The sequence below is a fragment of the Gambusia affinis genome, linkage group LG12 (assembly GCF_019740435.1).
Source record: "Gambusia affinis linkage group LG12, SWU_Gaff_1.0, whole genome shotgun sequence".
In the NCBI taxonomy this organism is placed as follows: domain Eukaryota; kingdom Metazoa; phylum Chordata; class Actinopteri; order Cyprinodontiformes; family Poeciliidae; genus Gambusia; species Gambusia affinis.
This window is the reverse complement of record NC_057879.1, coordinates 14,238,912-14,253,228: the sequence shown is the minus strand read 5'-3', so window position 1 is coordinate 14,253,228 and position 14,317 is coordinate 14,238,912. Positions and strand designations below refer to the sequence as shown.

Sequence of the window (14,317 nt, the reverse complement as noted above, 5' to 3'; positions counted from 1 at the left end):
CAGCAGTGACTGTACCACGCTCACCCACCAAGCGATGGGTAAGACCACCTGCTGGCAACGTAACACACACATCCATGGATGAAGGCCCCTGCGGGCATCAGAAGGCTGTTATAGAAGAAGTAGTTAATAAATGACAGAAACGTCAATTTCGCTGCTGTACAAAACAACCAGCAGTTTTCATTTATAAATGGGATATAAAGCATGTTTTGGCTGAATAGTATTTATTCATTTGTAAAATGACAGTGTTTATTCTGGTTTTTATTCTGATGTCTCGTGTCTTCAAGGAAGATTTCATAATTAAACACTAGGTAGTGCTTGTTGCAAACTTAGTGATGTTTATTGAGCATCTGGTGGTTCCTGGTGGTATGTATCATGTTAAAAGATGCCTGATAGCAAGGATCTTGAATATGTACACAAATGGCTTGCCATAGTGGACTACTAAAGCTGCTATATTACCTAGTAACTCTACAAAATACTGTTTATGCCAATTTTGTGTGTTGCGAATTACTTTAGACAGCAGCTTGCTTTTTTATGTTGTTGTACTGAGCACAAAGTAACGAAAATAAGTTTTTTTCAAGGTAAATGGCATACATACTGGTAGAAATAGATTTACCATTACATCTCTGTACAAAATTCCTAAACTACCCTTTTAATTTTATCCATTTACAGCAGGAATAATGTTGTAGCTTAGCAACTAGAACCTTACTAGAAAAATAAAATCAACATTGATTTATTTAATATCACAAACTTTGTTAAAATAAATAGTGAGTGATTGATGTTGAACACAACTGCACAAAGACAGAGGCAGCAAGGGAATGTCAAGATTTAATAAAAATAAAAAAAGACGACAAAACAAACTTACAAGGGACCAAAGGCAGAATAATAAATCCATGGAGGATAAAAAACAGCAAGGACACATAAGAAGCATGCAGAGTTATACAGGGAAGCAACAAGAAGAACCAGCAAGGAGTGACTGAGAAAGAAGTGCTTAAGGACTGGGAGGTTGAATGCTGAAACAATAGACCTGGGCTGATTAGCTAACTGCTTGCAGGTGCGAAGGGAGACAGCAGACCTCTGACTGAGGAGAGGGAGAGAGAAAGTGGCACGGGAGACAATTGAGAGTAAACAGGATGCTAGAAAATGAATGTAACAGTACAGCAAACAAAACATAATTAAAGTAGAGTAATAATAAATAACTACATATGAGAAATAAACAAACAAAAATAACTAAGAAAGGACCGAACTAAAGAAAAACAAGAACAAGCGGAACAAGACTGATCTAAACAAAATAAGGAACTAATACAAAATAATAATAAAACTAGAATCAAACCACACCACACCACAAAACAACCTAAGATGCTAACACATAACTAATACGAAACCACAAAACCATTTGGTACAATATCACTGAGAGGGACCCAGAATAAGAAGAACAAGATGTGTTTTTATTACTGTGTATTAAGTGTTTAGCTCAAACTAATGTGTTCCATAGGAAACTGATATGCAAGAGCTTCATAGTGACTCACTTTCATATTTTATGACTCGTTGTGTGGCTTAAAACTTGACCCAGCTGCTTGATTAAAGCTCGGTTTTAACAATAAATATGTTTTACCATATCATGTGTCACTCTTTTTCTACTAAACACCTCCAAAATAGGATCTTCAAGTTTCAGTCAACTAAGTATTTACCAAATTAAACAACCTGGATTTCATTTTAGAGAAAAAATATAGATTATTCAATCAGTACCTACAGATTTTATGGAAATTAAAATTCTGAATTGGTTTTTACTCTGCTTTTTAATTCCTTATTTCCAGCACCTACAAAATCTTACCAGCTAATCATTACTTTCTTTACTTAATAAAATGTATTTAAAAATTAAGAAGGAAAATGTGACACAAAGGTGAAAAACACAGCATTATAATCAATAAATCAATTTACAATCTGACATGAATTTGGTGATTATATATCCACCAGTCATTCAAAATAAAATAAAAAATACAAACACTGAATAAAAGCCGGATGGGATCAGAATGACACAAAATATTCATTTTTTTAGTTATAAAGTCTGTAAGTTCCAATATTCTCTTATTTTTCACTAGAAACATTGTTGTCTCTGTCACGATTCAATCTGCAGCACACTCCCCACTCGCTGTATAATACCTAGTTAAAGCCAGCAGGGTGTGAAATGGTGTTTGGAAATAAATGAAACTGACTATGAAACAGTGGAGTCGGGAGATATTGCCATGTCAAGATGACAGACAAGTCCTGGAATGGAGCAAAAAAGTTATTATCCCCAAAGAACAGCGAGTCTGGATTAAATATAACCCATGATGTTTCATGCTGCTCTGCTTTCAACCTCACGGCTACATGGCAGAGAGAATAAAAGCAAGAATATCTGGAAATGTACATGTTTTTACTCATGTTGATTTTTACTTTAAAAATATTAATAGTTTTTAATATTGCCATGTCAATCAGTGTTATTGCAAATTGTTTACTTCTTGACATGCCACATGAAGTTCTCTGAAGAAGCTTTACAGGATCATGATTCCTTGAGGCTGGCCTTATTTACAAGTGGACTGATGAGTAACAGAGGACATGGTGGACATTGAAATAGTGACAAGTACGTGGTTAGCTTTATTAATTTTTAAGGTGGAGTGCAGTCATGTCTTAGAGAGGGAGAAGATATACATCAGTGGAGAGAGTGCAGAGGTTAGAGCCTACTTGTTAAGAGAATGAGTAGGGTGGAGGTGCAGCCATCACGTCACTCATTCTGCACAGAGTGAGACTCAAGTCAGGACTTCAATAATACTAAGTGACAGAGGAAACACCTGATCTGAACCAGGTCAATTCAGAGTTCCCTTTCTGTAAGACTTGGATAAAACATCAAAAATCCCTTCATATAAAGGGAGTTCAGTCTAAACTTCTCGACATGATCAAAATGTCCCCTGTTAAATTTTACATTAGCAGCTGCTGCCCTCTACTGGAATATACAGTTACTGCATGTTGGTTTCTCTAATATTTAAATGATTGACATTGACAATCTTGACAGTAAATTGAGCAAAAATCAAACTATGAAAATATTTGCACAAAGTCAAGTTAAGCTCACCTAAAATAGTACATTTGGTTCTGTTTTCCATTACCTAAGCATGTGTCATTTTTTACCTTAAATTTAGAATGTGTTAATAAAAAAAAAAAATGATTCCTTCTCTGATTATTGCTTTCTTCTCAGTTTATGTGGACCTCCACATCGTCATAAGTTTGAAATTGTGCTATATTTTTTTCAGATGATCGACTGAACAGTGGAATGAGATATTTTTAAAGACCAGGACCTTGCCATAGGGGCCGCTTTTCATTGGCTGATGCCTATTATACGTGGTCACGTGCGTGGCCGTCTCACAAACACACGCTTCCCGTTAGCTAAGTACAGCATAATGACAGTACTGATACAACTTCTACACCTTGAAGCCTGTCTGCTACACAGTCTTACGTTAGTTAAACAGATCAATATGCAACGTGTACTGTTTCTGACATACACTAAAGATTTTATTTTAGCAGAAAAGGCTTTGGACTAAACTGTTAATCGTGTTAGCCACTCTAGCACCAAGTACAGCTGGTCAATCAACCATCGCTGTGTTCAGGGAAGCGCTGATTAATAATCCAGAAATAAATATCAAGCCTGGAAACTTGATATCGTAACGGACTGAATGTTATGTTTTTAACGTAACACGTCTTTGCTCGTCTTGCGGGGCGCAGGTGGTTGCCACGGTAACAGGTGTACTTAAACTACAAAGAGAAAGAGAGAGTAAAAAGGTACGAGTGGTTTTGAGTTGATCAACTGTTCAGGTTATTTTACCTTTGTTTACCTTTGCTGTGGCGCATTACAGCCGCTGTAGTTTCTAAACGTTGGACTAATTACCTCGTTCGTTTGTGAGTATACGTCATTCACAACAAACATCAAATAGAACAAATATATTTCATAAAATTTTAACAAACAAATGGCTTCTACCGCGATAATTATGTGAAATTAAATTAATTATATCCCAGCTTCAAAAGATTTGCCTTTACCTTTACAGAACTCTTTGGTTCCTCCTATCAGTATGTAGCTTCTCATATTGAGGTCATCAAACCAAATTTCAGATCTGACTGACACCTGCTGGCCTCAGGTTTGCAACCAGCTTGTGACTGAGAGACCAGTAACCTCCTCTCAGATGATGACATGAACTTGTTAGTTCCTCTGTCCATTCTAGTAGCTAATATATTGTGAAAATCCGGTAGAAATGATGCACTAATGTTGTCATGGTTACATAGAAACAAGGCACCGCCATGCTTTGTTTGTGAGACTTGCGGTCACGTGGGTCGGTTGTGGGGGGAGCTTGATAAGGTCCATGCTCACTGCTCAGAAGGGTTTTTAAACACACAAGTTAGGCTTACAAAGGGCTCCATTTAATCATGACAAAGCTGTGTTGATGATTACTGTGATGGATACTGTTTTGAGAGTATTATTCTTTTGTTAAATCTAAAATAATTTCCATTACACCTCATGTTTCTTGACTACTTTATCCTGACGGCTGGTGCAGTCTTTACTTCAGTTTTGCACACTGCACAAATTGTGGCATAAAAAATAAGATAGCTACATGTGAAAAGTTTCCCTGAAGAGCAATCTTATTCAACATGTTACCATTAAATAGTTACAACTTCACAGAACACACTTTGTCCTTCACTTAGTGAGAGTAATCACATCATGCAGACTGTGTGATAAGACTTGTAAAAACACTTACGTCAGATTCTCGCAGTATCAGCAGGTCCTCTCTAAGCAGTGACGTGTCCAGGTTTAAACATCTACAGCCCTGGCCTGCAAGAGTCAGGGAGGCGGTTTAGGAGTTTTAATAAAACAATCATTCTCAGCTTAGTCAATTATATGAAAGATTTTAAACAATTGAAGCAAATTAGACACAACAATCAATCTTCCCTCACCTATTTTCAAAGATTTGCAGCTTTGCAGAGAGATGTTTATTGGCTTTAAGATGTTTGCAACACTGACTGCTTGTTGAAAACGTACATTTTTTCATGTGTAATGATTTATATGTTTTATCTGCTGTAACTAAATGTTTGCTTGTGGCTGCAGTAGAGAGGCAGGGATGGTTTAATATACAAAATATGATCAGATGAAATATTTAACTTTGCACTCACAAAAGCAACCAAAATGCACAAGATGTAAACATACATATATATATATATATATATATATATATATATAAATATATGTGTGTACTTGATACATTATCTCACACTCACAACACACTAAAACCTCATTAATTTTGGAGCTAATATTTAATTTTAAATACTTTTTTTTACCTTCCAAAGCAATAAAATCCTCTCAGTATTTTTAGAATGTTTTCTTCAATAATGTCTTTATTTAAATGTCTGTATTTTATAGAACAAAATATCAGCAAGCTTGTAGAACAAAATCATTTTGTTTGCCATGTTTCCTCCCACATTAATTCTTTAGCATGGGTTGGTTATCCTCTTTAAATATTAGGTTTCACATGACAGAAAACTCCCAACAGACTGGTGAAGCAGCTTGCACCATGCCCTCAGGCAAATTTGACACTAACCAATCTGTGTCAGCTCGACATATTTTGTCTGTGTGAGTACACACAAAAACTCACAGTTTCCAATAAGAGAGTTTCAGAGCAGTGATGTGTTGCTTTCGATTTAATTTATTTTTTTAAAAGGAGGAAACATAAAACAATCCTTTGTATGCTACAAAGACATTTCTCCTCTCAATAAGGTAATCATCTTCAGTTCTTGTAATGCGTTACAAAATGGGATTAGGTGAATGAAGCATTGTATGAAATTTTAAAACAGCTCAACGATGATTGACCCAGATGACTCAGAGGGCAGAAGAGTAGGTCAACTGTTGACATCACTCTGATGATCTTATCAGCGCCATTGTTCCAACCATGGATTATAAACCAGTGACAACCCAGTTCATTGTCAGAAATTAGGAAAAACCTCTACACAGAAACAAAAAAGGTTGTGGCTTGCTGAAGTACTCGAAGAAGGATCACCTTGTTTCATGATATGAAACCGTGGACACAGTAAACTATGTTTCTATGGTTTACCAGAGTCCAAATGCTTCATAAATTACTTAGGAACTATTCCCAGGCTGATAAATATCAGTGGCTTTCTTATGTAGATGTCCATAAATTACCTCAGGTCAGTGGCAACATATTGAGATCTCACAGGGAGGAATCAATATCTCTCTGTCAGTCAAATTGCTCTTTCTTGAGTTTTAACCTCAATCTTTTCAGTTGCAGAAAAAGTTGAATTAAACAGAGTCATGGCATTGCTGGAGAAGTTTTACTTGTGAGACCACTCAGAAATTTTGCTATTATGACCATGTACGATAAGCTGACCAGTCAAGCAATTTGTTTTTAATTTTTTTGCTCCAGTTGTCTACAGCAGTGCTTTTCAATTCTGGTCCTCAAGGCATACTGCCCTGCATGTGGCATTTCCCTGCTTCTGCACACATGATTTCAATTGATGGCTGATTAACAGGCTTTTGCTGAATTGTATTCATCTGAATCAGTGACGTGCGGTGAGGTTCATAGCTGGTGAGGCACTGACGTCATCAGAATCAGATTTGCAAATAGATGCATAGATTGACAGCAGTTTACAGGTTATGTTTCACTTCTGCATCCTTACACATACAAACTGTAGCTCACAAAACACACATTTCCTTAAAAAACAAAACAAAATAAATGTCGAAAGTCGGGATAAGCGAGAGGGAAAAAATCACTATCTCTATTATAATCTATCGCTGCACTTGACTTGCTTCCCGAATCGTTTAGCCTAGCTCGCTGTCACTTACTCGGCAGTTGAGGAGTGAACAAGACGAACGTCTGGGATCTTGAGCGCCCCCTGCCATGAGGCAAGAGAACTGCCTGCCTCACCTCGAACCTGTTCTCTGCCGTTTATAATCGCTCTTTACACGAAACACGTTACACAAACACAGTTGGTGACAAACAGCACTGTACATTATATACATAAGCTAAATTATTGGAAATAAGTTCACATATTAAATTAGTTTAAACCATTTTATTGACGCCTACAGCAACATGCTCTCTCCGCTTAGCAGCCAGCGCAGAGCCAGGGGTTGCGCAATCCAAGGTGAGGCAGAGCTCGCTGCTGCCTCACCGGCATCGCTTCCAAGCATTTGAATGGGAAAATAAGAAAATTCAGCGATTTTGAACAAATAAAAATTGAAATTGGTGAAGCTACATGAAAAATAAATATTTTTTAGTACAAACCACCGGATGAATATAACAATTTAAATTACTTTATGATTATATATTTTCTTTCTTTCCATGATGGCTGGTGAGGCACTGCCTCACCTGCCTCCCCTGACCGCACGTCACTGATCTGAATGTGGTGTGTTGAAGCAGGGAAATGTCAAAAACATGCAGGTCAGTGTGCCTTGAGGACCAGGGTTTAGAAACAGTGGTCTACAGGAAACATTTATTTTACAGCAATCAGACTCCTGTCATTTATGGGGGTATTTGTAAGCTAAGAAAACGCAGCAAGTTCAAAAGCAGCAATGTGAATCCTCAACCAAAAACAGCACTAAATTAAAGCAACTAAGTAACATATGAGAAATGACTGTTTACCTAAAATATGTGTGTGCAATATCTCTTTACTCACCCTGGTGCATGGTAACATTAACACCTGCTTCTTCTTGATTCCTAATAGGACCATCTTCCATTTGAAGCTTTTAAAGGAACAGTGTCTGCAATTTAAATTTAATGTCCTTTAACTTCATCATTTCAGAATGGTTAAAAATCTCCACACACAGGAAATCATAAAGTCTTGTGATAAAAATACCTCATGAATGATTAAACCTTTTGAATGTCAATGAATTCACCATATGAGACCATGCACTTCTAATAGCTTCTTTTGAGTTTAACACAAACTTAAGCGAGGGACATAGTTTAACATGTATTCTAATTAAGACACAAAATTACTACCACCATCAAAGTACTTACAAGGCATGTCTTTCATTTTACGTAGGCAAAAAATAAAATGGAAGAAGTCAAAATAAGACCTCAAATACAACCAGAAACTGGTGTCATTCAGGGAAAACACTAATCAGTGCATCTCTATACAAGACGATAAAGTAAAGTACATGACAGTATTTTTTTAGAGGAGTGTATTAATTCCTCTTTTGTTTTTTTATTCTCTTATTCGTGTTATAATAACTGCACCTGTAAGTTTCTATTGTTTTCATTATATAACCTTTAGTTAAAAAGCCAAACATTGTCATACTAATATCTGCCACACGGTGTCGCCTTGGATACATAAAATTCTAAAGTGGACTGCACTTTAGAATTTGTCCAGCTGCCGTTGGACATTTTGTTCCACACAGCAATACGTTCCTAGCACCGAATACCAGACACTTATCTTTTTGTTCCCAGTTTATCCCTTTAGATTCAGTTTCTTCATAAGAGGGGAGCTCGCTCCCCGGTGAGAGATAATAGTTCAGGTGCTGCAAGGGAGCCTTGAGGCTGTCCAATCAAAGAGCGGCGTGCCCTCCTCTCCCGCACTCTCTCCACCCAGTCGACCAATCAAAGAAGTGAGGCGTCCCAGTTCCTGCTCTTATAAAAGTAGCGCGATCTGTAGCGGTAGTATCGGAGAATGAGAGAGATACTAAAGAACCATCATCGAACCACACATTGGACCTGCCAGTCCTTTAGTTTTTATTTAAATTTCCTTGTTTCTCCAGGTATGTTTACACATTTTTCTCTTATTCGGCAGTATTGTTTAATTAGTCAGACTGGGAAGTTAAAACTGCGGCAGACTTTTCATTGTTACATGTATTATTTCGGTAGTTTTTATTCAACTTGTTTTCTGTGCTGAAGCAGAAGATATTGGGTATGTTTCAATGTTTTAGACTTTCACTGTCTGTTAGTTATTACTATTTAATTCTAACCAAAAAGGGAATGATGTAATCATGCCACCCTCTTGCAGTCAACAACAGTAACCATGATGATAGCAACAAGATGCAGAGCAGTAATCGGTTAAAATGGATGTTCTGCGTGTTATCTTACTTGCGCTGTTCTCGTCTCCGTCCTAAATTAATTAGTCAGCATCTGTGTGAGAAAATCGCCCCTTCTTTTGTTTGCCAGGCGGATAAAACTGGAAATGATTTATTTTTCCCTTTCCCATCCTCAACATGTTTTTCAACCCCGCACCCACCTCCCCTTCTAGAAACCCAAAATAACAATGGTGCTGTTTTTTGCGCCCCCTCCCCCCGAAAGCCCAGCTAGTTATGCAACATGTGATCCATCTCTGCTCATCTCACTCATTTACTCTCTCCTCCTCGCACTCTCAGGTGTGTTATAGTATCAGTTAAGATGGCCACGTCCGCCAGCGCCAGCTTGAGCAAAACTATCAAGCAGCAGTACATGGAGCTCCCCCAGGGGGATAAAGTCCAGGCCATGTACATTTGGGTTGATGGAACAGGAGAGGGGCTCCGGTGCAAAACAAGAACTCTTGATTTTGAGCCCAAAAGTATTGAAGGTAAGTGTCAGTCTCATGAACCTATTCAAGCAGCTGTACATATTGATCCCAGTGACCCCAAACAGAGTATGACAAAGTGTAATATTTGCTCTCATTTTCTTGCAGATCTCCCTGAGTGGAACTTTGATGGCTCCAGTACCTACCAGGCAGAAGGCTCCAACAGCGACATGTATCTGATTCCTGCTGCCATGTTTCGCGATCCATTCCGCAAAGATCCCAACAAGCTGATCCTGTGTGAAGTCCAGAAGTACAACCGCAAACCTGCTGGTTAGTAAGCCAGTATAATAATCATGAAATTATTTAAAATGACTTGTACAAAGTTGATCTTTTTATATTTAGAGGACCCACCATTAAGTAACTCAACTTAATTTCCTTTCTGCAGAAACCAACCTTCGCATCACTTGTAATAAGGTGATGGAGATGGTGAGAGACCAGCATCCCTGGTTCGGTATGGAGCAGGAGTACACCATACTGGGCACAGATGGACATCCCTTCGGCTGGCCGTCCAACGGTTTTCCTGGACCACAAGGTGAGCAAGTTGTCTGCTTTGTTCTGTCTGCATGAAGGCTACATTGTATTTTTTTAAACACTTTTTTTATCTTTGTAGGTCCATATTACTGTGGAGTTGGAGCTGACAAAGCCTATGGCAGAGATATTGTAGAGGCTCATTACAGAGCATGTTTGTATGCTGGAGTCAACATCTGTGGAACAAATGCAGAAGTGATGCCTGCCCAGGTAATAATATGAGCCCAATATATGCTTTAATGTTTGTCTTGTTTTTCCCACCGAGTTATAAAATGACTGTTTGCTTGTGTGTTTTAGTGGGAGTTTCAGGTTGGACCATGTGAGGGGATTGACATGGGTGATCATCTGTGGGTGGCGCGCTTCATCTTGCACCGTGTCTGCGAAGATTTTGGTGTTGTGGCCTCATTCGACCCCAAGCCCATCCCAGGAAACTGGAACGGCGCAGGTTGCCATACAAACTTCAGCACAAAAGAAATGAGGGAAGACGGTGGACTAAAGTGAGTTGCAAAGACGATTTGTAACCTTTTTAAGAGTAGTTGTAAGTTTGTTTGTTATAGCTGACACTCATGTTGCCGTTCTGCTTTCAGAGCTATTGAAGAGTCCATTGAGAAGCTCGGAAAGCGCCACGAGTACCACATACGTGCCTATGATCCTAAAGGGGGCCTTGACAATGCCCGCCGCCTCACTGGCCACCACGAAACATCAAACATTCATGAATTCTCCGCAGGCGTGGCCAACCGTGGCGCCAGCATTCGCATTCCCCGCAGCGTCGGCCAGGAGAAGAGGGGCTACTTTGAAGACCGACGCCCGTCAGCCAACTGCGATCCATACGGTGTGACCGAAGCTCTGATCCGCACTTGTCTGCTGAATGAAGAGGGCGAGGAACCGACGGATTACTAAACCTGCAACTCCCAGACTGACTTTTACCGCTCCCCCCAAATTTCTTTAAAATATACTAGTACTGTATTTTCATGTTATTCTCCCACTAAGATGATTTTTAACTTACAATGAGAATAATTTAAAGTTGGCTGGTCAACTTGAAGCAAGGTAATGAGATACTTGGTAGTTATGAGCTGGTTATGTCAGGGTACACCTCTCCTTGTGTCATTAAACAGGGATTGGCTTTTGTAACACTGTTCTTAGCCCATGTCATACCATTCCCTCTTTGTCTGTCTGAGACTAAAACAAACTAAAGCACAAGGACATTGCAGAGTAGGGCAGCAAAGGCTGGACAACTTGTGTAAAATTTCTAAATGTGACTAGTTCTTGTGCTGTTAATATGTGTTGACCTGACTATCCAGTCCTCAATGTTACTAATGTTCTCATTCTTTGAAGTGTCTGTTTTTTAATGATGTTTGATGTCCTCAAATTCTGGCACATTTTGGTCAACTTGTATGGTACCTGTAGATGTCCCAGACATGAGTTGTTATAAAGTGGTGGCTCTTTCCATAATGCCATTTGTAGAGTTTCCTCAAGGAGTTTTATCCTTTTGTTAACTGCAATATATTGTAATGCACCTGATAAAACATCAGGTTTACTGAACCTGGTGATTTTTATTGATACATTTAAAACATTTATTTTTATCACAAATACATGTGTTTGAGTCTTGTATTAAATTGTTTTATTTTGGATTTGCCATGCAGACGGCAAGATTTAATGATGCATTGCATAAACATGTGAAGTGAGGCAAGCTTCACTTTTTTTAAATGAGGATTTGGAAAATTAAGATTTTTTTTTTTTCAGCAAAGCTGACAGTGAAGCCTTCGTTCTGTTGGACATGACAAACAAGGAAAACTGGTTTCAAGTAGCCATCAAGAGAGATACAGGCTGGTCTGCGGATTGCAGAGTATCTGCTCCAATTTGCCAATCCCCTTCAAACATCCCATGTTGCAGGTTCTTATAAGACACTAAACACAGAGCAGCAAAATGAAATGGCCATAAAGGTAACAAGTCAAATTTAACAGGCTGTACCTTCTCATATGCCAAAACATTCTGTGGTCTCAGCTTGGCATATTTCTAACCAACCGCTCAACGCCAGCTTTGTTCTCACGCTTGTTTTTCTTCCGTCTCCTGTGGGTGGAAACTGGATAGTGAGGCACTCATAGTTATCAGGGTTTTTCAATGCAATGGCCTGAGGACAATCTCCCTGTCGGTTCTCTGTCAAACTCCTTTACACTGATTGTCATGGGTGATGGCTCTGACTTATTTTGTCAGAGCCATCTGTAATACTGGTTTTAACCTACAGTATTACAGATATCAGTATTTCTAACATGGGATTTCAAGTGATACAAACTCTAACCTTCAAGTCATACAAACTAGCAGATACAAGGAGTACTCGGTCCTTGTATCTGCTAGCTTTCAGTTTTGGACTTTCAGAACTATTTCTTTTTTCATACTTGCATGAGACATAAATGTTTCTGCTGTGCTCTCCCTTCCAGGGGGAAGGGCCACTGAGTTTGTTTCTGAGACCTTTCACCTAGATCCCAGCTGCTTCACACCATAAAGATGTCAGTCAGTGCACTTATTGGCTCTCACAACAAGCTAACCAATCTCAAAGTGAAGGGATGGATTCTGTGTAAGGAATGACAGCTGGACCGAAGTTAATGAATGTTCTCTATCTTTTTTTGTTGTTGCTATTCTTTAAATCATAAACCACGTTCTACCCTTCACCTGTTGTGTTCATGGCTTTGCTGAATTCCCAGACTATCTGCACACACACGTGACTGAACAAACAGGCATTACACTGAGCTCCAAGTTAACGTGCCTTTCTACAGCGCCGGTTCAAAACAGACGAGGTCAAAGTGAAGATTGAAACTCACCCATGGAGGGGAAAAAACAGAAAGATTAAATGTAGACTCTGACAAAGATTATACTCCAGGTGGCTACTTTATTCAGCACATCTTTCTAGTTACAAGTTTGACTCGCTTTTGCCTTCAATTCTTTGTAGTTAATATTTTAAAATGTGTCTGTAATATGTCTCATCTACTTAAGTCTTTGCTGACATATTATCACCTAATTTCTTCAAATGTTTTAGCTGTGCATCCACAATGAATATTCAGCCTTTCACCATGTCCCAGTGATGTAGTTGCTCTATCACAGGGGTCTCAGACTCGCGGCCCGCGGGCCAACTGCGGCCCTCGGGACGATAGTTTGTGGCCCCCACCTTAATATGAAAGTTTAATGTTAGTGTGGCCCGCGAGCAGTGATGTCAGTAACCCGTTAATTTGTAACGCGTTACTGACGTCGGACCACTTTTTTCAGTAACGAGTAATATGCTATTTCAAATCCAGTAGTCAGACTACAGTTACTTATCAAAATCATTTTTGCGTTACTATCTTCTTTTGTAATTTAATCGTATTTCCTCTACTCGTCTTGTCGAGTGACCGACGTCTCTATGCGACAGAAATGTAAACAATGGAGGGAGATGCGCATTTTGTTGGTGGAAAAACTGGAACTATTTTGAGATTCTGCTGACAAGTCCGATTATTATAAGCGGCTTTGGGCTTCATTTTTTAAAGTCGCTTGCCGATTTAATGAGCGGCGGGTTGCGCCTTTTTGGGCTCGTTTTTGAACGTGAAGTTACTCATTTAGGCTTGGAAATAAGCAGAGACTCATAATAGCTAAATCCCAGAATTTGTTCGTCATTAAGGTAGTCTTACTCAGTCTCTCCCTGTTCATCATTTCTCAGATGATCCATCCCGCTGTGTCTTTGTTAATGTCAAGTTAATGTATTACCTCTGAATGACGTCGAGCTTCGCGTTGCGCTCCAGAAAACTACAAATATCGAGACTAATTTAAACAGCGCAATAAACGTGAAAACAGCCACGAATGAACGTGTCCGTAGTTTCCAATAATTATAATGGCAACTTAATTCTAATTATTAATACTAAGATAAGTGTCACAAATCTGTGCAGCCATCTGAGCTGTGAGCTGCAGCAGGAGATCTGTGCGCAGTGACACCAAACGCAGGGCCGTAACGCAGAACCTGGAGGCAGGGAGGGAGGGAGGGGGGGGGGGGGGCTTTAAAATCCTTCTTAGAGTTTTCCAGACAACAGTGGACCACACAAACTACTCACGTTTTTTATTTTTCTACAATATCCTCTTCAGTTCAACCTTATCAGTGGAGACACATTGTTGATGTTACCATTATAAAATAGCTTGGAAAAAAGTATTGGCAAAGCTCAATGTGATTTTCACAGGAGGCGGAGTGTTG

General features: G+C 39.1%; 2 protein-coding genes and 1 long non-coding RNA gene across 4 annotated transcripts in view; 2 read left to right on the top strand and 1 right to left on the bottom strand.

Moving 5' to 3' along the window:
* pbx1a (pre-B-cell leukemia homeobox 1a) overlaps window positions 1–7,803 on the bottom strand; it is a 106,533-nt gene extending 98,730 nt beyond the window's left edge. For both annotated transcript variants that reach the window (XM_044134348.1, XM_044134349.1), the window contains exons 1-2: window positions 7,705–7,803; window positions 4,779–4,852 (exon numbers count right to left, since the gene is read on the bottom strand). The gene's annotated coding sequence lies outside the window, so the exon portion shown is untranslated. The remainder of the gene's footprint in view (window positions 1–4,778; window positions 4,853–7,704) is intronic.
* Window positions 5,303–5,909, top strand: LOC122841224. Its single transcript, XR_006372363.1, has 2 exons — window positions 5,303–5,647; window positions 5,736–5,909. It is a non-coding gene; the product is annotated as an uncharacterized LOC122841224 (long non-coding RNA).
* Window positions 7,804–8,638: 835 nt separating the features above from the next.
* On the top strand, window positions 8,639–11,694 carry glula (glutamate-ammonia ligase (glutamine synthase) a). Its single transcript, XM_044134351.1, has 7 exons — window positions 8,639–8,782; window positions 9,392–9,579; window positions 9,685–9,846; window positions 9,962–10,108; window positions 10,187–10,314; window positions 10,402–10,601; window positions 10,692–11,694. The coding sequence occupies exons 2-7, from the start codon at window positions 9,414–9,416 to the stop codon at window positions 11,002–11,004; spliced, it is 1,116 nt and encodes a 371-aa protein (XP_043990286.1). The 5' UTR covers window positions 8,639–8,782; window positions 9,392–9,413; the 3' UTR covers window positions 11,005–11,694.
* Window positions 11,695–14,317: the final 2,623 nt, after the last annotated feature.